Source organism: Anolis sagrei, chromosome 1 (genome assembly GCF_037176765.1).
Source record: "Anolis sagrei isolate rAnoSag1 chromosome 1, rAnoSag1.mat, whole genome shotgun sequence".
NCBI classification, from domain to species: Eukaryota; Metazoa; Chordata; class Lepidosauria; order Squamata; family Dactyloidae; genus Anolis; species Anolis sagrei.
This window is the reverse complement of record NC_090021.1, coordinates 238,228,677-238,250,997: the sequence shown is the minus strand read 5'-3', so window position 1 is coordinate 238,250,997 and position 22,321 is coordinate 238,228,677. Positions and strand designations below refer to the sequence as shown.

Genomic DNA, 22,321 nt, shown 5'->3' with positions numbered 1-22,321 from the left:
TATAGCAGAGCAGAGGCATCCTTGCCTAAAGTGAGTAAGAAGGTCCTCAGTCGTGATGCCTACTCTTTGAACCCCAGCTCTTGGGAAAAGAGTAAAAGGGTGGTGTTTCTACTCACCATCCTTGAAAGGATGAATGTACCCAAATATCCGTAGTCCATAATTCTTCCATTTCGGTGACACTGCCAACTTCTTCACTGTTGTACGTGTCTACGAATCAGAAAGGAGGGAGTTTTACAACTAACATTTCAGAGCACAGACTTTAAGCAAATCTTAAGCAAAATAACTTCTGCTCATGCTTTCATATTGGAAAACAGAATTAATTTATCTACACCTAATTTCAAATTCTTCCTTCACTTTGATAGCTTACTTCCACACATTGTCATTTAAATGTTCAATTCCTAGTTAGAGTCTCCAGCAAATGGGTCACTGGAGGAGTAAGGCACCTTCAAGGTTGTGCATTGAAACCACATGTTCTTTCCATACATCTGATCTCCTGCTTGCACAAGAGAAGTGATCAGTCACTAGTGGCTTCCATATCAGTGAGGCAGTGAATGCATTCTGGGGTTTTTTGTTTGTTTTAATTTTAAAGGAGATATGCAAGGTGCTGGATCTGTTTAGGGACAGGCTTCTTTGATAGTTTCTTTAAAGTTTGGGCTATCCACTACCTCGGAAGCCATCAACTGCCATTTCATATGAATATATTTCAATATAAACATCAGGTTTTATGAGAGACCCTAGATCTTGTTTCCACCGAATCCAGTTGAGGTACATTTATCTGTATATTGTTCCAACCAATGTAACACACTGTCCCATATTTTTGGTAAACCATGATGCAGAGAAGCTGAAATGATATGATCAGATTGCCAATGCTTCTTATTTCACACCAAGCCAATTTTTTCAAAATCCAATGATCACAGGAACAGAAAGTGAAGGGAAATCTTCTGAACAGGGGCATGGACAACAAAATAAACACCACAGGAGTGTTAACCTTTGTCTATGCTATCCACAACCTATCTATCTATTTATCTATCTTTGGTTGGAGTTACACTTAAAACAGTATAATCTGTTCATAACTTGGGAACTGCCTGTAGTGCAGAAATTGGCATCTCTGACTTGTGGAACAGCTTTCACTCACATGAGGATAGAGGGGGAAATGTAGATTCTTCCTTAGATGTCCCACAGCTCCTCCACACCAGTCTTCAAAAACATGCAGGTTTGCTTTTCCTTTGTACTGCAGAACAAAATGGCACCACAATGTCAATATGTAGGTTCTTGGAGGTAATATCTTGAACGTAGACATAAATACGTTTATGTATAAGAGTGTTTACATGTTAATTTTGAAAACTCAAACAAATAAATAAATTTTTCCATGTGATTGCTTATGTGCCTACAAGATGCCTTTTGACCCCATGAATTTCATAAGGTTTTCTTTGGCAAGGAATACACAAAGTTGATTTTGCTAATTCCTTCCTCTGAAATACAGCTATTCTCTGGAATGGTTGCAGAAACACATTGATGTTGGATTGCAGTAAACACTGCAATATAGATTGAGCTAGGAAAGTGAGATGGTATTTCATCGATCTCATTGAAGCTGTGTGGACTTGCCTGCAACTGGCAAGGTAAACGGCAGCTGCCTCTAGCATCCCTTACTGAGCATGTAGGCACAGCAAAACAGAAAGAAACGAGGACAGGAGCACAGGCTTCCTCAACAGCTACCCACAGCATATTTTAAAAATAGCACTGCTCTCAAAGTTTGGCAATCAAAATAGAGCTCACAAAAAAGTGGAAAAAAGAATGCCATCCTTGAATGCATTTTGGGAGAAGCCTACAATGTTCTCTAGAAAGTTTGAAAGATTTTGTTTGCTTACACAGGATTACTTGACCTAGTTGTTTCACTTCACATGTGCACAGATAGTGATCTGCCCCCACACTATCTTAACTACTTGGAAGGTGAACTGGCTGCGCAGGGAACAGATCAGTTGAATCAAACAAGAATGTATTAACTGACAAGAATTTTAGACTTTCTCTCTCACTACGAAGTCTTTATGAGGAGAGGCAAAATCTGAGAGGTAGACATAGTTCTGGCCAAACTGAGGCTCTTGAATCTTCATTTCTTCTTATTGTCTTTTTCTTGTATAGTGTTCAACTTTCTCTAAGATGGTCTCAATATTTAACTCTGACTGGATGTGAATAGAGCTCTGACTAGATGGAACTACAGCTCTGACTGGACATGAGATTTTGTAGACCTTCCAGCCTTCCTCTCTCTTCACCTTCCAGTCACGAAAAAGGCTAACACTTCCAAGAACCAGAAGTGCCTTGCCTGAGATTCTGCCCCTGAGGGGATTCTTAAAGGGGCAGGGCGAAAGAGATTTCAAATGGAAAGAGTCTGTGTAGACTGACCTCCTCCCCCAAGAAACCGTACATAAAATATTAATCACTCTAAACCCATCCCTCTTCCTTCTATGTTACTTCTGCCTCTTTTACCCAAAAAGTAACACCCACACACATCTACTTTGTTAACTGAGGTATATCTTTCTTGATAACTTTATAAAGACATACTGCAATTATATTCAAACTTCTGACATTATCAGCACAATGAAAGAAGAGTAAAAAAAACCACAGTGGTCACATCATCAATGCCAAAGCCCATGTAGCCAAACATTAGGTAGATGTTTCCTGGCTAGATATAACTTAAAGAGAAGAAACAAATCCTTCATGGCATTATATTGCCCCTACTTCAAGCCATCTGGTTCTTAATGGCTCTCACCTCAGCTAGAGATAGGAGCCCCCGGTGGCGCAGTGGATTAAACCCTTATGCCAGCAGGATTGCTGACCAACAGGTCAGCGGTTTAAATCCAAGGAGAGTGGTTGAGCTCCCTCTGTCAGCTCCAGCTCCCCATGCGGGGACATGAGAGAAGCCTCCCACAAGGATGGTAAAACACATCAAAATTTCCGGGCATCCCCTGGGCAACGTCCTTGCAGACAGCCAATTCTTTCACACCAGAAGCGACTTGCAGTTTCTCAAGTCGTTCCTAATATGAAAAAAAGAGAGGTAAAGATCCTCTTTTAGAAATAACATTTGTGCCAATGCTGATGTAGATATCAGCTGAAGTCCATTCCATACCATCTGTGCCCATCACGGTTCCTAACGATGAACAGTAACTAATCCATGCCACCTTACTGAGAAAATAAGCCTGCCCAATTTCAGTTCTGTCCAAGCCACAAACGATCCAATGAATACAGCTTTCCAAGCCACAAAACTGTCCTAATCAACACTGTCATTCCATTTGAAATGGCAGGCTCAACATATTGCCATGATCAATCTAGGCACAACTACACTACAAAACTATGTTAGCGTCCATCCTGCTTAATTCCGATGGCATTCTCAAAATCCTAGGGGAATTATAGTTTTGTTTGGATGTTGAAAGTTCACTCTTAATTCCTAGCCCACGCACAGTTCTATAATTCCCCAGGTTCCTTTGGTGAAAGCCGTAGCAATTTAATTGGTTTAAGTTTATAGTGAAAATATGTCCCAGTTCTGGCAGGCTGCTTTAAACTTTCCTCTCATTATTTCTTAATTTTGTTCTCATTATTTTTTCAGCCCTCTGAGGTTTATTCCATTGGTTAAGCACAAACACCTAATTAATTGACTTTATATATTCAATATACTTATTCTGTTATTACTACTACTGACCACACTTTCAGCATACTAAATAAAAACACAGGACTGAGTCACATAACATGAACAAAAATAAAGAAATGGATTTGCATTGAATTAGCAAGATTGTTGTCATTTCTGAAGAAAGATCTTACTTTCAGTGTCAAATTTGCATCAGGTCAAAAGTTTGCACATTCTAGACTTGCTTCATGGCTGATTAAACTGTCATATACTGTGCTGGTCTTTCCACGTTTACAGTTGTAGTTGCTCAAGTGCTACTAAAGCTGTAGGCAGAAACACTTATTTACAATTACATAAGTGTTTGCCTATGGAAACAGAAGTCTAGTTCATATGTGTGAGTTCATCTGCCCCTTGTGATTCCAGGGTACAACTAGAAACCCCTGTAGCATAGTAGCTCCATGCATAAATAAAAGAACATTTACCCAGGATATGGAAGCCCCTTTAGTTATATGATCACATACATATCTTCTAAGGTGCTATGACAATATGAAGTAAGGTCATCAGGGACAACAACATATATGGGCCCTTGATATCCACTGGGGTTTGGTCTGATAACCGCCGATGGATACCAAAATTCATGGATGCTCAAGTCCAATTATATATGGGGCAGTAAAATGGTGTCCCTTTTATAAAATGGTGAAATCAAAGTTCGCTTTTTAAAATTTTTAAAAATATATTTTCAAGAGACAAATGGCTGAATCCATTGATACAGAATCAGTGAAAAAAATGACTATCTATGAAACTATCCAGCCTCTTATGGGCCATACTGTTGACATTAAAAATAGTATTTTCTTATTCAGACCATATTCCAAATCATCTAATCCTATTGGAGGAACAGACAAACCATACTTTTGTAATGAACTATGGTTCAGCGCCATCTGTTGGCATAATATCCAACCACTTCTTATTTAAGTTTATGTTAAAAGCTGGTGGAGGAAAAGGTGAAAGATTTATACAATTTGAAGAGAAACCAAAATAAAGGATTTAAATTTTCAGTAGCAGGGGTCAATTAGATAAAACATGTATACAATGTTTTATAGATGTTACATAATGCTTGAATTAATGGCCAAAATTGACAAAACGCAATGGGGGAAATGCTGGAGATGTAAAATGCAGAAAGGCACCTTCTTCCATGTTTGATGGACATGGAGGTAAATAAATTATGGGAAAAGGTGATGAAAGAAACTAATAAATTAATTTCTAAAAAGATCAAGAAAAACCCAGAATGATGTCTATTGGGCTTGTTTCAAGAGAAAATTAGTAAAGATGATGTAGAAATTTGCCCATATAGTTTTGTGGCTGTGAGAATTACAATAGCAAAGTCCCGGAAAAGCGGGGGGGGGGGGGGGTACTCATTAAGGGTTGAAAAAAAAATCCAAATGGCCAAGCTCTCCAATGGCTGAAGGAGAAGAATACATTAAGAATCTGTTAGAAAATGGGGACTTGTCTTTGGATATTTAAAAAAGAAGATAAAAATAAGTTTTGAAATAGCCGCATGAGGAATGTATTAATGTAACGATAAGGATAGAGGTTTTTTAAGACACTAGTTCCGCATGGCATGGTGTTGGAAGTCATGGGTGGTGGTTCATGGGTGGGAATGGAGAGGTGGTGGGATTGAGGAAATAACATGTGTATCTCGATTGTTGAATTTTGAAGATTGTATGTTTTTTCTTCATATACAACAATAAAAAAATATTTTAAAAACCCTGGTAGAGTGAAGGTAGGCATCCCAGAAGACTACATGGGGCAATTCACCAAATTTTGAGATATTGTACTACAATTATCAGAATTTGTATTCACTGGTTATGCTGGCTAGGGATAATGGAAGTTGCAGTTTCAATACCATCTGATGGGGATTCACAATTTTCACTTATGAGCTAGATACATACATATGTACTGTATCTACATAATATGGGACTAAGTGAACAAAAGTTTCCCTACTCCTGTAGTGGTTCCTGGTTCTATCCATTTTATCACACCCTTAATCAACTCACTGATTATAAATAATTTTAGTCTAAAATTATTTAGCCGCTTGTGCTCCCTCTATTTTATCAGATTTATATTTATTTATACAATGCTTTTTGACACAAATAAAAAATCCCATAAAACAAAATGTTCATAACTTTCACTGACAATGGTTTAACAGTGATGACACCTATAAATACAAATAAAGAAAGATATGGTCATGAAAATATTATTTATAAAGACAATCAAATTATGATATTCTGCTGCCTTCAAATGAAATTGAAAGGCTTTCAATGTCTTCTTAAAAATCATAGTGAATTACTAGCCATCTCAAGATAACAGCAGGGTTTGTGTGTGCGTGACAATCACGTAAGAGAAGTGTTTCTTTAGCTCAGAGACAGCTCTGGTCAGGGAGTCCCATGGTCTGTACTTGTGGTACAGAAATAATTGTAGCCAACACCTCTCTTTCACTCACATAGCATATCTGAATCCAGAAACTCTGACACTTCCCGATACTGTAGATTGAGGGTTTCAGTAATCCGTACATCATTAAGAGAAGAAGATATGAATGTCCCTACAGTGACTTTCAAATCTACACCCTCCAGAATGCTGACAAGAGACCTTCCTCTTAATACTTCTCTCCCAATCTTCCTCTAGTTATCACAACAATGTCTCCATTCAAACCATGATTAATGACCTGCCCTTCTTCCTGGATTCAAGTCTGTAGACTATAGCCTGGCATGTCTTAGCTGCTGCTCCCTAGGGATTAGTGTGACACTCAAGATGGAGAGCTGGATCAGTCTGCTGCAGCAGATGTGTTGTCTCGCTGAAGCCAGTAGTGCAATACTAATCCAGAGGAACTAAGGGACAAAAGGAACTGTTGGAAAGTATATCAAAGAAGGAAAACAACAACAGTAGCAGCAAAAGTAATGCTGTCATATAACCCAGCTGGTATGTAGTATTCCATTTTGTTGTAGAGGATATCTCTCATAGCCACCGGATAGTCCTGCTTTCTATGGAAAGAGAGCATAAAAATTGTAGAACTATTTTTTCTAGAAGAGTCTTGGACATCAGAATTGTAACTCTGCACAAATCTACTTTTGAGCAACCTCCTCTGAAACCTTAGGGATTATGACACTTGACATTTGACAAATCTATGAACACAGCCTATTCTGCATCACACAGCATGCCATAGACTTCTATCTGGGTACTGATGGTGCTTTCTGATCTGTAGGTTTTGCCGATTTGTGATGCAGCTCCTGGCTCTGGTTCTGGCTCTGTGATCAAACCACATCACCCTTGAGTATCATGCAATGCCAACCTGCTCACTCTCTCACCCAACTGAATGCATTTTGCTAACAACCACTTTCCTGCCTCAGTCTCAATTCTCCAAGGACGTCCCTCTGTCTGTTAGAGGGGCACCCAAAATTCTGGTTGAATGATGCATAAGTGTATTAAACAGGCATATGCCTCAGCACAGGTGTCTGGACATCTTATTTGCAATTCCATGCTTACAATTCTGATTTAGCATCATTGGGATGTGAATTGGAGAAAGATGATAGAAGAAGATGGATGAAATGCTCCTTGGTATTCCTTTTTTTTTTTGAAGTGTGGGAAAATACAGTTAAAAGAAAAACACCATAAAATACATACGTTTAAACACACCACCACCAAAAACATATATTATAATGCATAGAGAAAGGATTAAAATACTATATAAATACATATTAAAAGAAAAATAGAATGTACATTTAAAATTCACAGGTTCAAATTGAATGGACAGGTCTGCCTGAAGAGACAGGTCTTCAGTTCTGTCTTGAATGCTGACAGTTCATTTAGCTGTCGAAGCTCTTCTGGCAGGTCATTCCAGAGTCTTGGGGCAGTTGATGAAAAGGTTTTCTGAGTGAAGGTTACCAGTTGGGTTCTTGGTGGTTGGGGTAAGCGTTCCCCCAGAGGGTGCAAATATATGGGGCAGATTATATTATCCAAAAACTCCATCTAGATGTTACAAGTATGGGTGTCAAAAATGTGTAAAATACTGCTTATAAGAGAACATAAGAATAATATAAAATAAGCACAGTATAAAATATAATAATTATGTGTTTTACTTATTGTATTTTATACTGTGTTTATTTTATGTTCTGTTTTTAGGCATCTTGTGCCATGTGTAAAATGACCCAAGTTTTTCCCGGGGAGATGGTGGTATATAAGAATAAAGGTTGTTGTTTTTTAATTAGGAGAACTATTTTATGGTGTAACAAGTTTATCCAAATTCCATGAAGTCATATATTGATTATAAATTTTAACATCGTCAAGGTGTCAAGGTTGGGTTTTATGTGCTGAATTTCCATGTAGGACTCCTCCATTTAGGTATTGTATCTTAAATGATAAGACTTGAGTGGACTCAATAAGGTATCCAGTCAAGTTTTTTGTCCTGGGACTGGCCATCTAATCTTGATAGGTGTGTTCTTTTAAGGGACAATCTAGGATGGAATTCAAAAACCAATATTCATTTTGAAACTGTTCCTTCAGAGCAAAAGTGGGCCACCCAAAAGGTCTGAGAACAATCCCCCCACTTGTGTTGCATGCTGTGTCAGCCATGTCTGACTAAAATAGCAGGGAATCTCTTGTGGTTTCAGTAGAATTATTCTGTGAATCTTATTTCAGCCAAAAGTTTCAGGCAGGGGGTTCCAGTGGCTCAATTCTCCATTAGAATCCCCTCACTCCAGCAATGAAGGCAGGGATTCTGTAGGTTATAAAATGGTTCTGGTAAACCTCTGTTGTCCATGGGCTCCACAATTTCCTTTCTCTTTGAAAGCAGAACTGAACAAATATGAACTGTGCAAGAAGTCTACATAATTCTCACACAGTTTTCCCTCATTTCATTGAGACTGAGTGGATTATGTTTAAAGGACTGCTAGGTAGATTAGGTCTGCAACATCTAACAATCTCAGCTTCCTGCACACTCACTAATTGCACAGCTAACATTGCTTTCCTACAAATTATTTTTCTTCTCTCAATATATGCCTTGTCCAGCTTACCTGCTCATTCCATGGCAGAACATGTCTGGTTACATTTGGCTTTGGAGGCCTTCCAGCTCTGTCAAAGCCACGCCTTTTGGAAAACCACCCATCAACTCCTTGTTCTTCTATCTATCAGAAGAAAAGAAGAAACAACAACAAATAAAAGGCTTAGTGAGAGAACAACTAAAAAGCCAAGGTGAGAGAACAATACAAAAAGTATTAACTCCCTTTCTGTTATTAGCTTTTGCCAGAACAACATGCTCTCTCCTTGAGAAAATCAATTACCTTCTGCACTACACTGCTGGGTGTTTGCTGAAGTCATCTGTACACTTAATATAAAATGTACTGTATTATGTATGAATGCCAAGCAGAACTCCACCCCTATCAAAGCAGAACACAGCAACTAATTAAAACCATTCAAATTCAGAATGTTAGGACAAGAAGATCAGTGGACGTTTATATCCTGGAAAAAAGAAGAGGAGAATGCCATTACCAAATATCTATAATCAGAAAAGTATTAATACTACCACTGATTCTGCTACACTAAGGAGTTCCTTTGCCAAGTATGAGATAAGATGATAAATGCAATAAGACAAATGGGAGATTATACAAATCAGTGTGATAAGGAGTGTCTGAAACTTCTTTCTTACCCTCCTATAACATAAAATAATAAATTATTATATAATTTGCAGCCAAGAACTAATTAAGAGAGTAATTTACAAACTGTATATGGGGGTGGACTGTCCATTAAGTTGATTTTTTATTTTATTCAGAGAATGTTTAACGATCAAGTATCACTTATTACAAAGAGATTATGTAAGTCATATCAACAAAACAGATCACAACGTAGTTACTGAATATGACAAATCTTTCTTTGATATCTTCATGAATATGACAAAACTGTCTTTGACCTGTATATACCTGAGCATATACCGTATTATATATGTGTCTCTTATATCTGAATTACACACATATATAATACGGTCAACCTCATACATATGTCTAGGACAGGATCAGGGCCAAAATTATGGATTTTGATGTGGCCAATGAATAGAAGGGAAAACACCAATGGCGCCTCAGGGAGCCCAGCTGCTTCTGTTTGCTGACATCTGTTTTCCACCAGCGAAGGTTCTCATCTCACTGAATGGACCAATTTTTTGTCTTTTGTCATTCAGAGAAGGGGATTGTTCCTTTTAAAATAAGGTATTCACATTGACCAGTGGATCAGCTGAGCCAGGTTTTTAAATTGATCTTTTGACTACAATTCCTAGACCTATACATGAGCGTTTCTGAGTAAACATGCATAATATGTTGTTGTTATTATTATTATTATTATTTATTAACTGCATTTCTGGGAGTCCCCAGTGGCGCAGTGGGTTAAACCACTGAGCTGCTAAGCTTGTTGACCGAAAAGTCGCAGGTTCGAATCCAGGGAGCGGCGTAAGCTTCCGCTGTCAGCCCCAGCTTCTGCCAACCTAGCAGTTCGAAAACATGCAAATGTGAGTAGATGAATAGGTATTGCTCAGGTGGGAAGGTAACGGCGTTCCATGCAGTCATGCTGGCCACATGACCTTGGCGATGTCTACGGACAACGCCGGCTGTTCGGCTTAGAAATGGAGAAGAGCACCACACCCCAGAGTCGGACACAACTGGACTTAATGTCAGGGGACAACCTTTACCTTTACCTAACTGCATTTCTATATCGCTTTTCTCACCTCTGGGGGACTCAAAACAGTTTACAACATAATAAATGGCAAATTCAATGCCTCACATATTATTATTTATGTTTCCATACCTTTTGGATTCTATTAATGAAGGTTTACAATTCTTCTATTTAAAATGAGTTGATAAATTGTCAATGGCTATCCAGTTAGTAATAATGGAAAAGCACAACTCTTATCAAGAAAATATACAGAAGGGTTCTGGTTTTATTTTTCTAAAATTGGGCCATTAAGTAGGGCTATATTAACACAGAAAATTAAGATTCAAATGGAAAAACAAAAACTGTGCATTTTATGTAAGAATTGTGATCACCAGTTAGCATATTTGCAAACTGATCTTGTGAACTGTGACTATACAAATAAATATAAAACCATATGTTTGTATGAATTGCCTCTGGAGATATTCCATCATTGTTGCTGGTTTTGTGTTAAACGAAACAAAATTAAAATGATTAATCAAGGATGGATAGCTATAATTACAATATTTTTTTCATTTCTAAATAGGGATGGAGGTTTGGGTTTAATTTGACTTTCAATTGTTTTCATTTGGTATGAGGAATTAATAAAACAATGACATCCTGTAAAAGCCAATACCAGGCAATTATTGGCTAGGATATACAGTTGATCTTTTCCAGTTAGCCAGGAAATATTGTCACTCAAAAACAACAAGTTATAAAAGCTTTTCCTAATCTAGTGTCCTTCTGATGAGATGGATTACAGCTTCTATAGTATTCACCATGTCAAAAAAATGACTGGTATTGTACTCCAATATATCAACAGATTTAGAAATACCTAACCTTTTCCCCATTTTCTCATCTTTTGCATCTTTTAAACTTCTGTCTTGCCCCTCCTCACCCTGAAACACTAACTCCTCCATGGCCCCAGAAGGCAAGTGAGAATGACATGATATAATTTCCATACATATATACGTTCATTTCTCATATTCAAGGACACAGAGAATAGAGTTATATGGAAAGTTACAAAGCTACAGACAGACATCTCAGGATGTCTTCAGGGCAAGACCAAAGACAATTTGACTTGGCAGAATGTGGTTCATCAAAGAAAACAAACATCAGCCATTGGGATGCCAGAGGAGAGCCAAAAGACATATACATTTGGTCCTTCTACACAAAGACAACAGAATAAAACATAGACGATTCACAAAATAGCTCCCAGTCTTTTGTGGAAAACTTTCTAAAGGAGAGGGTGGCACAGGGTGGGCAGATTCCTCTCTGATCCTGATGCTTATTTGTAGGCACACAACTGCTTCTCCAGAGATCTCTGGAGGAGGGTAGAAAATGAGTCAGGCCTGCCTGCATCAGGTTGTGCCATCCATTCCTCATTACACAGAGACAAATTACCCAAGCAATTAGGTACTCAAGGAAGGAAACAAAAGCCTTAGCCTGTGACAAATGACTCCTTGTCAAATTCCTCTTCTGGCAGAATTAATTCCCAGACAGCTGCAACTATTGAAGAAAGAGGATGCACAAACCGCCTCTGGAGTTTCAAGATCAGCACACAGGGTGACACATGGACTTCTCACCAATTGCTGGCAACACAAATTATGCCAGTTCAGGCCTCCCTGCCTGCCCCTGTCCTCATTAGCTGACTTACAACTGGCTGCTTACTAGTCATCCATTCCTATCCATCCATATTGCAAGCCAAGTGTAATATGGCCAGTACTGGCTGTTTTATTTACCTACATATGACAATACCACCTCTCTAAGCTTTTCCTAGGTCCTCAGGCTTCACTATATGATCTGCTTCCACCAGAAGTCATTCACTCAAAAGTGTTCACGATTATCTTTATTTTTTCTCATTGTGTTAAATTTGTGAATGTACCCCTCGTGGCTATAGAGATCCTACCGTAGTCTTCATCAGACTTAGTGACCATCTTGACAATGAGTTGACTTACAAATCACATGAGCACAACAATGAGCCTGCTTTACAATTTTATACTGCATTCTGACTAGTCAAGAGGGCTTTGAGGTGGGGAATTATACAGCTCATAGGCTACAGGTAATACTTGGAAGGGGCAGATTCAGTGCAACCCTTGCAAATCCCACTGGCATCCCCAAGCTCCTGAATGTCTTCAGCCAATCCTTCCCATTTTTCAGACAAAACCACAAGTCAAAATAGCTCCAGAACTTTTCAAAAACCTGTCTTGCCCCTTATCCTGAAACACTAAGTGTTCAATGGCTCCAGAAGGCAGCTGACAGTGACATAAATTCCAGTTGCCCAAAATGGCAGTCATAGAATATGTCCAATAAATATATTGTCCCAGCCCCAAACTGATATGGCCACGCTTTTGTCAGCCTTCCACATTTGCTCAGAACACAAGTTAAAATTATGAATAAAGACACTGCTATTCTAGGTCTTCCAGAACAACTCTGCGGTTAACTTCTACTAGAAACTGACCACAGAATCACACTGGAGGTCCTAAGGAGTCCCTAGAGCAGTGGTTCTCAGCTTGTGGGTCTCCAGGTGTTTTGGCTTACAACTCCTAAAAATCTCAGGCAATTTACCAGCAGTTGGGATTTCTGGGGACCCACACGTTGAGAACCACTGCCCTAGAGAGATATTCTCTCCAGAAACCTTTAGGTCCTCAAGGATATCAAGAGGAAGTTGACAACTGAGCCAATAGTTTCCTAGAGATAACATTTTAATCAAATCTGCAAAAGTCACAAGGGACAGAGATAAATCCCAACTGCTGTATTTTGGTAGCCCTGAGAACAAAGCTCAGAACCCATGAAAACAGAACAATAACTTCAGGTTAACCTTGAGCATATAATGTAAAAGACTTTGTGACTGAAAAGATAAATAGATATTACAGTTATTGTTTGACAAAATGTTGTCCTTGTCACTCAGGCCTCAAAGAAGAAAGAACTTGTGAGCTTACAGACATAAAGATTACAGAAACACATGGATGTTACTGGCTTAGAAAGAGCATGGGTGTGGAACAAAAAGATTCTTATGATAATCACGTATCTCAATGATCACCATCCAATTTCTGTTAACATGCAAAATAAACCCGATAGTCCTTTTGTCTGTTTTTCTCTTTCTCAAAGAGTAGGGGGTAACATGTGCCGTCGCTGTTCTACTTTCCCATCCTGAGAAGATTGTCATTTATTGGCAAAATACTGATAGGCTGTGCTTTTTGTCTCAACCTCAAGGTCCCCCTGAAGAAGACACATCCCTGCAGTTTATCTGGCAGCAAGATGGCTCCTGCATAGCCTCTGCTTCTTAGCATAGCTCTTAGCAACACACTAGGAGCTTTTCCCAAAATATTACTCTCTGTCGTCCCTCTCGGTCTCAAGTGTGCGATCAAGTCTCTAGGAGAAAAATCTTCACACACGCAGATAGCAGAGATTATTGCAGCCTCATCCAGTCAGGACACAGAACAAAAAGTATTTGATGGCAGCCGCATCTAATGGCATTATCTCAGAGCGGACTTCCATTTAGTTTATATATTCTCCTCAGAAGCAAGCAAGGGTCTGACTGTCACTTATGCCCTAGACACACTGCCTGGGAACCGACATGGAAAAGGACTCAGAATAGGTGGTCTGGTTGAACTAAGGCCCGCTTCCTGTTAAGGTTGAAATCTACAGAACAAATCTAGGACATGTTTGACCTCAATATATTGTTAGATGGCAACTTCCACTCCCCTCCATTGACTGTGGTAGCTAAGGCTGATGGATGTTACAATTAACAATATCAGAAGGACCATATGTTTCGCAGCCCTAATATAAACGATGGGATACATGATTATTTCAGCTTGTATTTGTAGAGAACATGCCATACAATCTTAGTAAACAAGCTAGGTTCAAGAAAATTTACTAACTTATTTGTTGAGATCCGGAAACTGTATGACAAGTACTTTCTTTACATATATTATGATGTGTTTATATGGAATCATCATACATTTGTAATCTTGTGTTTCCTCTGTGATTTTTTCATCGGCTCCCTTAACATGGATTTTTTTAAAAAAAACAACAACAATGTCAACAACAAAGACAAGAAGTATAAGGACTTCATCACAAAGGGAAGATTTCAGAGGCATATGTTGGCTCCACCCTATTACACCCACGGAGCCTGCCGGCTCCCATCAAACAACACCAGTAGAGTTCCGTGGGTGATGTGGGGTGGGGACAGCACATGCTTCCACCACAGCAACATGGGAGGCTTCCGGTGTTGCCATTAGAAGCAATGGGGGGAGAGGCAAGTGGCCCACACTTTCCCTCATGGGATTGCCAAAAACTGGAGCTAGGCAATGAGGGGCATGCCAGGTTCCCCATACCCCCCCCCCCCCCAAAAAAAAGCTTGCGGTGATTCCAGTAGCCATGTGACAAGGTGTTTCTCCAGCTGTGGGTGGACCTTATTTTGTTGGATTCTAACAGCAGTGAATACAGCTTGGCTCTACTGGAGAGGGAATAGATTTCCAAGGATTTTGAATCCCCTTTATTGCCCATTCCAACTGCTCATTGCTCTTCAGGTGCAACAGGGAAAACAAAAACCCTCCAATCTGAATCATGAGCTAGAGAAGAGAGATCCACATGGAGATTAGAATACCCTGCAAGCCTCAAAAGAAAAGATCCATAAGGAGGAAAAATCCGCTTGGCCCAGCTGCATGTATGTGAACAAGCCACCACTTTCTTCTGGAAACAGATTTCTTCTCCATGCCTTTATACTTCCAGTCTCCATGCCCTTCTCTTGTAAGTTTAATCTTTTATCTTCTAGTTCTACCTAGAAGCTGAGAAGACGGCATAAATCTTATCTTTGTTTACGTGCAGAACATCCTCCACCCATCCAGCACCACTGTGTACGCTGCAATTTAATTCCCAACCTTTGCTATAAGAGGCAATTCCTGCTAGAATAGCAACATAAAAACGTAATAACTCTAGTGACACTATCTCAGGCTAATATGGGCTGTAGTATGTATAAGAGCTTACCTGTACCCTGGCAGAACACATATGACTTCTTGCTTGAAAATCTCTCCTCCCCCCTCTCTCTCTATACACACACACACACCTACAGCCCATTTTCTTAGCTTTCACCAAAAATGGTTCTACAAGAGTGCTTTTGTTTATCTCTTGCAATATATTGCAGTCTTTCATTAAATATACAAGGATTAAGGGTGTTCTAATGGAAGGGCTGTTTCTGCACTGCCCTGGTAATATAAGAAGACTGGGGCTGTGAGAGAGGTTCCTCCAATGCTTTGGAAGGGCACTATGTGGACACTCTGGTCTGTTGTGGTAAATTAAAATGGTGAATTTAAGTATTGCTACTGCTGCTATTCCTGCTAATGACATTCAGATAAATTGCCCAAAAGCTCCATTTAAATTTGGAGTAGGCCTTGGCTATTTGGTTCCTTGTTTTCTTATGTTGTTATCAGGGGTGAAGAAAAGGAGACTGGCTACTAAGAAAAAGGCAGCATATGCAAAAGCACCTAAGGAACTATAGAATAAAATATGGATTCCCTCTGCTTAGACTGAGCTACAACACAGCAAGGCCGACTGTGCCATCTGGAAGTGTGCCATACGGACACCAACTGCATTGCATACAGTCACTTAGTTTTAAAAAACAAACGAGAGAGCAGAACCATCAATATTTTGTCCACTCTCACAGCCCCAGTCTTCTTCTATTACCTCCCTCTTCAGCTACAAATGTAAAGTTGATTTGCTCAGTAACCACTGGTTACTGAGGAGTGGCATATTGATTGTCAGGTTTATAATTGATAGGACCTAGTACAGGGCATTGATAATCCATCCATTTTGAGTTTCTACTAATTTACAATGCAGCTGCCTCATCACAGAAGAGTCCTTTGTTAAATTGCACCTTCTCGCATGTAACTGTCCTGAGCTGCATATTGCTTTTTTGAACACACATCCCTAATCTTTTGTCAGCCGCTTTAGGCTACTCAGTTTTTAGAGGATTTACTATATGGATTTTTCCCTGCAAACATACTTAGTGCAACTTGTTGTAACCCTGCTAAATCTGAATTGTATTAATAACTCACTTAACTTTAAATTGGAATATTGGCTCACCTCACATGTTCTTGACATCTGAGGGACAAATAGTCTAACTCACTAAACAAAATGGTGTTGGTCACTAACATTATAAAATTTACAAGGAAAATGCAACAGGGCAGTAACATAAATGTTAGGTAAAGGTAAAGGTTTTCCCCTGATATTAAGTGTGGTCATGTCCGGCTCTGGGGGTTGGTGCTGATCTCCATTTCTAAGCTGAAGAGCCAGTGTTGTCTGTAGATGGCTCCAAGGTCATGTGGCCAGCATGGAGCACCATTACCTTCATGCCGGAGCGGTACCTAGTGATCTACTCACATTTGCATGTTTTCGAACTGCTTGGTTGGCAGAAGATGGGACTGACAACGGGAGCTCACCCCACTCCCTGGATAAGAACCTGCGACCTTTCAGTCAGCAAGTTCAGCAGCTCAGCGGTTCAATCCACTGCACCACCAGGGGCTCCATAAATGTTACTGCAATACAAAAGCGATATCTGAAATTTATCCTTGAATCCTGCAATCAGTTCTAAGAAGCCAAAGAAATGGAACTGTGAAGAAGATAACTCTCTGATAGCCAAAGCTAGTGGAATATAATGATGGCTGACAGCTTTAATGTCAGTAAGGCAATGAATACATTACAGATTTTACTCCAAACTTTAAGGGGATTGTGGCGCAGCTGGCTGAGTGTCAGCTGGATTAAGATCACTCTGACCAAAAGGTCATGAGTTCGAAGCCAGCCCGGGTTGGAGTGGGCTTCCAACTAATTGTGTTGCCTGTTGTTGACCTTTGCAACCCGAAAGACAGTTGCATCTGTCAAGTAGGAAAATTAGGTACCACCTTGTGTGCGGAGGCTAAATTAACTAATTTATGAGGCCATTAAAAAAGACTCCAGCGGAGCACTCCAGCAAAAGCATGCCGGGAATGCGGAAGTACTTCATCAGTGTTGCAGATGGACAATGAAAGCGACAGCTCCCCTGGCGGCCAGAAAAAGTTAAATAGCCTCTGTGTATGTCTGTATACATTGTATGTCAAACTGGCATTGAATGTTTGCCACATATGTGTACATTGTAATCCGCCCTGAGTCCCCTGCAGGGTGAGAAGGGCGGAATATAAATACTGTAAATAAATAAAATAAATAAAGGGAGCTATTCACAATATTGAACACTGTTACCAAAGCAAGTTTACAATTCGGATGGCTCTTTTAAAGTTTGGCCTAAAACCTGGATCAGATTCACATACACTGCACTGACACGGAAGCCACCATTTGTGGAAAGTAGTCAAAATTTGAAGGATCATTTAATGCAGTGGTTCTCAACTTGTGGGTCCCCAGGTGTTTTGGCCTACAGCTCCCAGAAATCCCAGCCAGTTTACCAGCTGTTAGGATTTCTGGAAGTTGAAGACCAAAACATCTGGGGACCCACAAGTTGAGAACTACTGATCTAATGTTTGGCCTACTTAGTTTACATTTTCTTGGGCAAATGGTTCCACAAACAGACTCTAATGTGCAATGCATGTGTGTGTGTGCACATGCACGCACAACATGTCTTTTTAAGTTCCCCTTCTTTTCAAAAAGGATTATATTAATCCGATTCTGGTTTTGTATCTCTTAATGGAGATGGATTAGTCTGTGGCTCACCTTTATGTAATAAATAAGGAGACGCAAATATACACATTATTTCATCGTGCTACTTGTAGGGCATGTGGAAATAATTTCTAAGCCTCTCACTTGGAAACAATAAAAATTAAACATTGAAAGCTTATTAACAACCCAGATTAGCATGCATGTCTGTAGGGCTTCTTGTGGCAGAAACAGCACTAATTCTTCAGGAGGCTTTAGAGCGAGGAGCTCCCTACGATTTAGTTTCCAGGGTGCTACTAGCTCTTTCTGCATCAGATGAGAATGCAAAGCAGAATTCCCCTTAACAGAAAGAAATTCTTAATAGCTAGCTTTTGCTGCCTTATAACCTTATTTTGCGAGACACTTCTAGGAAGGTCAAAGAAGTAGGTATTTTCCAATGTTGTTAGGAGATCTAAAATCTCCCTACTTCTTAGAATTAGCATGGGCCATACCCAGAGGCGGCCCTAGGTAATTTTCAACGGTAAGCAAACAGTATTTTGGTGCCCCCCCCCCCCAAACCAATCACTGATACGTATTTTCTGTTTGTCGTGGGAGTTCTGTGTGCCATTTTGGTTCAATTTCATCATTGATGGAGTTCAGAATGCTCTTTGATTGTAGGTGAACTATACATCCCAGTAACTACAACTCGCATATGTCAAGGTCTATTTTCCCCCAAGAGCACCTCAAGAGCGCCCCTGGGCAAAATCAACTACACTGCAAATGCTTACTTTGCGTAATGGGTTGAGCCACCCCAACCAAAGGTTTCTCTGGTTGCACATAAAAACTGCTGGGCAAATCGTCCATGTACTCTCCCAATTCCATGATAACATGCTACAGAATACCTGTACAGAATACCTGTACTGAGCAAAAATGTTGCCCCTATCAGATGCCATGTTAGAAGAGAGAATATCCTTTGCAATTATCTCAAAACTACTGGCAAATATCAGAGTCAGTTTTAAAGAGGAAACCACATATTAAAGGGGGGATGTATGTAAATATGCCTGATTGTACCTGTGTGCATTCAAGGATGTGTCCACATCAAAATAATCCAGATTATGCTATGGAGCTGCCCCAGATTCACCACAATTGTATTTTGCACTTTCCCTGGACTCTATCTAGGAACGATTGCACATTTCGTGATCCCTCTGCACTCAGCACCAAATCTTTCAGCCATTATACTGTTTTTAAAATGTGCATTGTGATTGTTAATTGTTTCTCTGATGTTGTTCTTGATTTTGTTGTTTTATTGTGTATGTTTTAATCTGTATTTTTGGGCTTGTCCCCTTTGGGGAGATGGGGGTGGGGAATAAAAATAAAGTTTATTATTATTATTATTATTATTATTATTATTATTATTAAATGTACCTGGAGTGAAGCAAACTGAAGCCATCTTGCTTTTCAGATGGTCAACCAGGCAGCACTGCCCTGTTCTCCTTGGGGCTGCCATTGCTACGTCACTGTCACTGGCAGAGCATTGCAAGTGATGTTGCATACATAGTTCAGGGGTGAGTCCCTCACCAATCTGCCCAGATGGGTATTTCTGATGTGAGGACAATTGGATCACCCTGGATCCAATTCGATCTTGCTGTTCATGCTTCAGAAATACTGGGTTAACATAGACATTTGGTGGATGTTATGGAGTAACCCATGAGTATTCTTAACTCATATTAAAGGCAAAAAGTAGCAGAACTGCACATACTTAATCTGGCCTGATTACAGCAGATTCAAGGTATGTAATCAGTTTTTCTAGACACAGCCATCGATTCCTGTTAAACCAATGAATGACAGCCAATAAATATCATAGGGGTTTCTTAAGCAAGGAATAATCAGAAATTGTTTTCTCAGTTCCTGTTTCTGGCATATAGACTAAAGCACACAGTATTCATAGTATCCCAACCAAGTATTAACGATGGCAGACTGTATTTAGCTTCCAAGATCAGATGGGATTTGGTGCCTTTAGTGTACTTAGGACTTATACCAACTTGGGTGAAATTAGAACACATGATCACTTGCTTTGGGAGTCAACTTGTCTTCTATTAACTGAATGTGTTAATTGTGACAGTATGATTCTTTTATTTTCTCATGTATCTCTGATAAACACACATGAACAAAACCATAATGTGCATTTTCATCAGTGGGGCATTTTCTATATGTGTGTTATCTAGGGGATTTTGATATTTTGAACAGAGTGAGATTATAACTAGGATATAATTTATTTTACTCATATAGATTGCAGGTTGTGTGTGAGCAATCTGATGCATATTGCTTCAATAGTAAATCCACTGTGTTCAATGGGACTTATTCATCAGGAGGTGTATTCCTAACAGCAACCTTTAAAATTTCTTTATAAGATTAATCTCACTGAAAAATAGAACTGGCTAGACACAATTTATTTTTAAATTGATTTTAAAACTCTAGATCAGTGGTTCTCAACCTATGGCAATCTTTCGCCTTCCAGGTGTTTTCAATTTCAGCTCCCAAAAGCTAGAGATCCTGGATACTGAAATAAAAAGATCTAGAGGGCCAAAGGTTGAGAATAATTGACAAACAGTCAACAAAATCTATCAATACTTCAAATACACAAATAAATATAAGCATGGAACAAATCTGCCTCAAAAGTACACATGGTGACTTCACCTTAAAGTTTAAGAACAGCTGCAAAAATCTCTAAAAACTCCTGCATAAAAAGACTGAATAATTTGAGTCCTCTCAAGTAAAAATAGAACTTAAATTCACACAAACCAGAATGCAATGAAGTCACAGGTCATGGAATTCCCACATACTCCTATCAATATTTGTCTTTTGCAAATAAATATTGCATGCAAGCCTTAGTGGCCTGCAGCAACTCCAGCAGGAAGCAGTCACGTTGCTATAGGGGGGCTTTTTACTAGTCATGAGTATGTCTCATGACTAGAAAGTGTCTTTTGAGATATGGGTTTCTTATCCATGCTGTCCTTATTCTTTACAACACAGATGAATACCAATAACTATTTTCTGCTAACAGAAAACCCCCAGTACCTTATAACTAAAATTAGCAATGTTTTTGGTCCTTGATGTTGAACTTCTTGAACTCTCAGCAAGAAGCCACTGATGTGCAAGATTATAGGTTGGGCCTTTGGGTTGACCTGTGACCTCTTTTTTTTTGGCCGAGGGAATTGGCAGACCCAAATAGGTTTCTTTGCCAAAGAATCAAGGTGGGAATTGGCTCAGTTTAAAAGCATGTCATGTGATCATCAGAAATGTTAAGAGAAGCAGAAATGGTTCTTTTGTTGAAGCCATGACATTTTGTGAGCAGTGTACAACAATCCGGCCTCCAGGGGACAAAGTAGCTCCATTTTTGGATGCAAAAGTTTCTATTGATTTTTATTTCAGAGAGATATGATGTACATTAGATGACTTTAGAAATGCTGTGGAGTGGAAGGAACAGAATTGTACAGTCCCACAAGCGGTGGACAAAAGCTTTATGGACTCCTACTCTGACTTTCATCTGACAATTGCCAGGATGTTTTGCACCACTGATGCCAGTGATGCCTGGAGACCTAGGGGAAAGTTTCTTTCCATGCAAAAAGATTAACAATAGGGAGAAGGGAAGAAAAAGACATTATAACCCCCCACCAACACACATACACACACACACACACTTTCATCTACCCCTTCCATTACTATAGCTCTTCATCACTTAATAAGAACAGCTATGTTGTATATCCCTTGTGGTCTGCAAGGTCAGTCATTCTTCAGAATCTGAAAATGTAATTTTTTGGGCAATTACTAACACCTCCCCCTGCTATAAATAGTTATTCCAAGCTCTGCTCTTGCTACAAATAGAAGTAGCTTTACTTATGTGAAGAAAGCAACAAGTCAGGTGCTTCCATAAATTAGAATGACTCTCCGGTCTCCCTTATAAGGGCCAAAATGTGTTCCATTGCAGTTCAGGAAGACAAGCCCAGTGTTGGATTAACAGGACAACAGTGTATTGTGAGAAGCTATTCCAACATCATAATATGACTTGGCTGAATTGCAATATACATCCAACAGGCAAGAAAATATCCAACAGGCAACCTATGAATCTCCTGCTCCTTCCGACTTCATAAAACCCATGATACCCATCTTATATTGTCATGAGAAAAAGTAATTCATCAATGAGTCTTTTCAAGACAGCAGGCATGGAAGTAGTGCTAGGCTGTGGAAAGTGAAGGGAAATAATATCATCCTATACTCAGTTCTTAAAGTATTGAGCCACACCATTAAAAATTGTGAATTCCTATCATATGTATTCCATTATGCTAAACATGA

General features: G+C 39.4%; 1 protein-coding gene across 1 annotated transcript in view; it reads right to left on the bottom strand.

The window, feature by feature from the left end:
* Positions 1–22,321, bottom strand: part of B4GALNT4 (beta-1,4-N-acetyl-galactosaminyltransferase 4) — a 216,895-nt gene that overhangs the window by 64,766 nt on the left and 129,808 nt on the right. The window contains exons 3-5 of the mRNA XM_060770120.2: positions 8,686–8,796; positions 1,136–1,231; positions 117–207 (exon numbers count right to left, since the gene is read on the bottom strand). Coding sequence (XP_060626103.2) covers positions 117–207; positions 1,136–1,231; positions 8,686–8,796 — 298 coding nt within the window. The remainder of the gene's footprint in view (positions 1–116; positions 208–1,135; positions 1,232–8,685; positions 8,797–22,321) is intronic.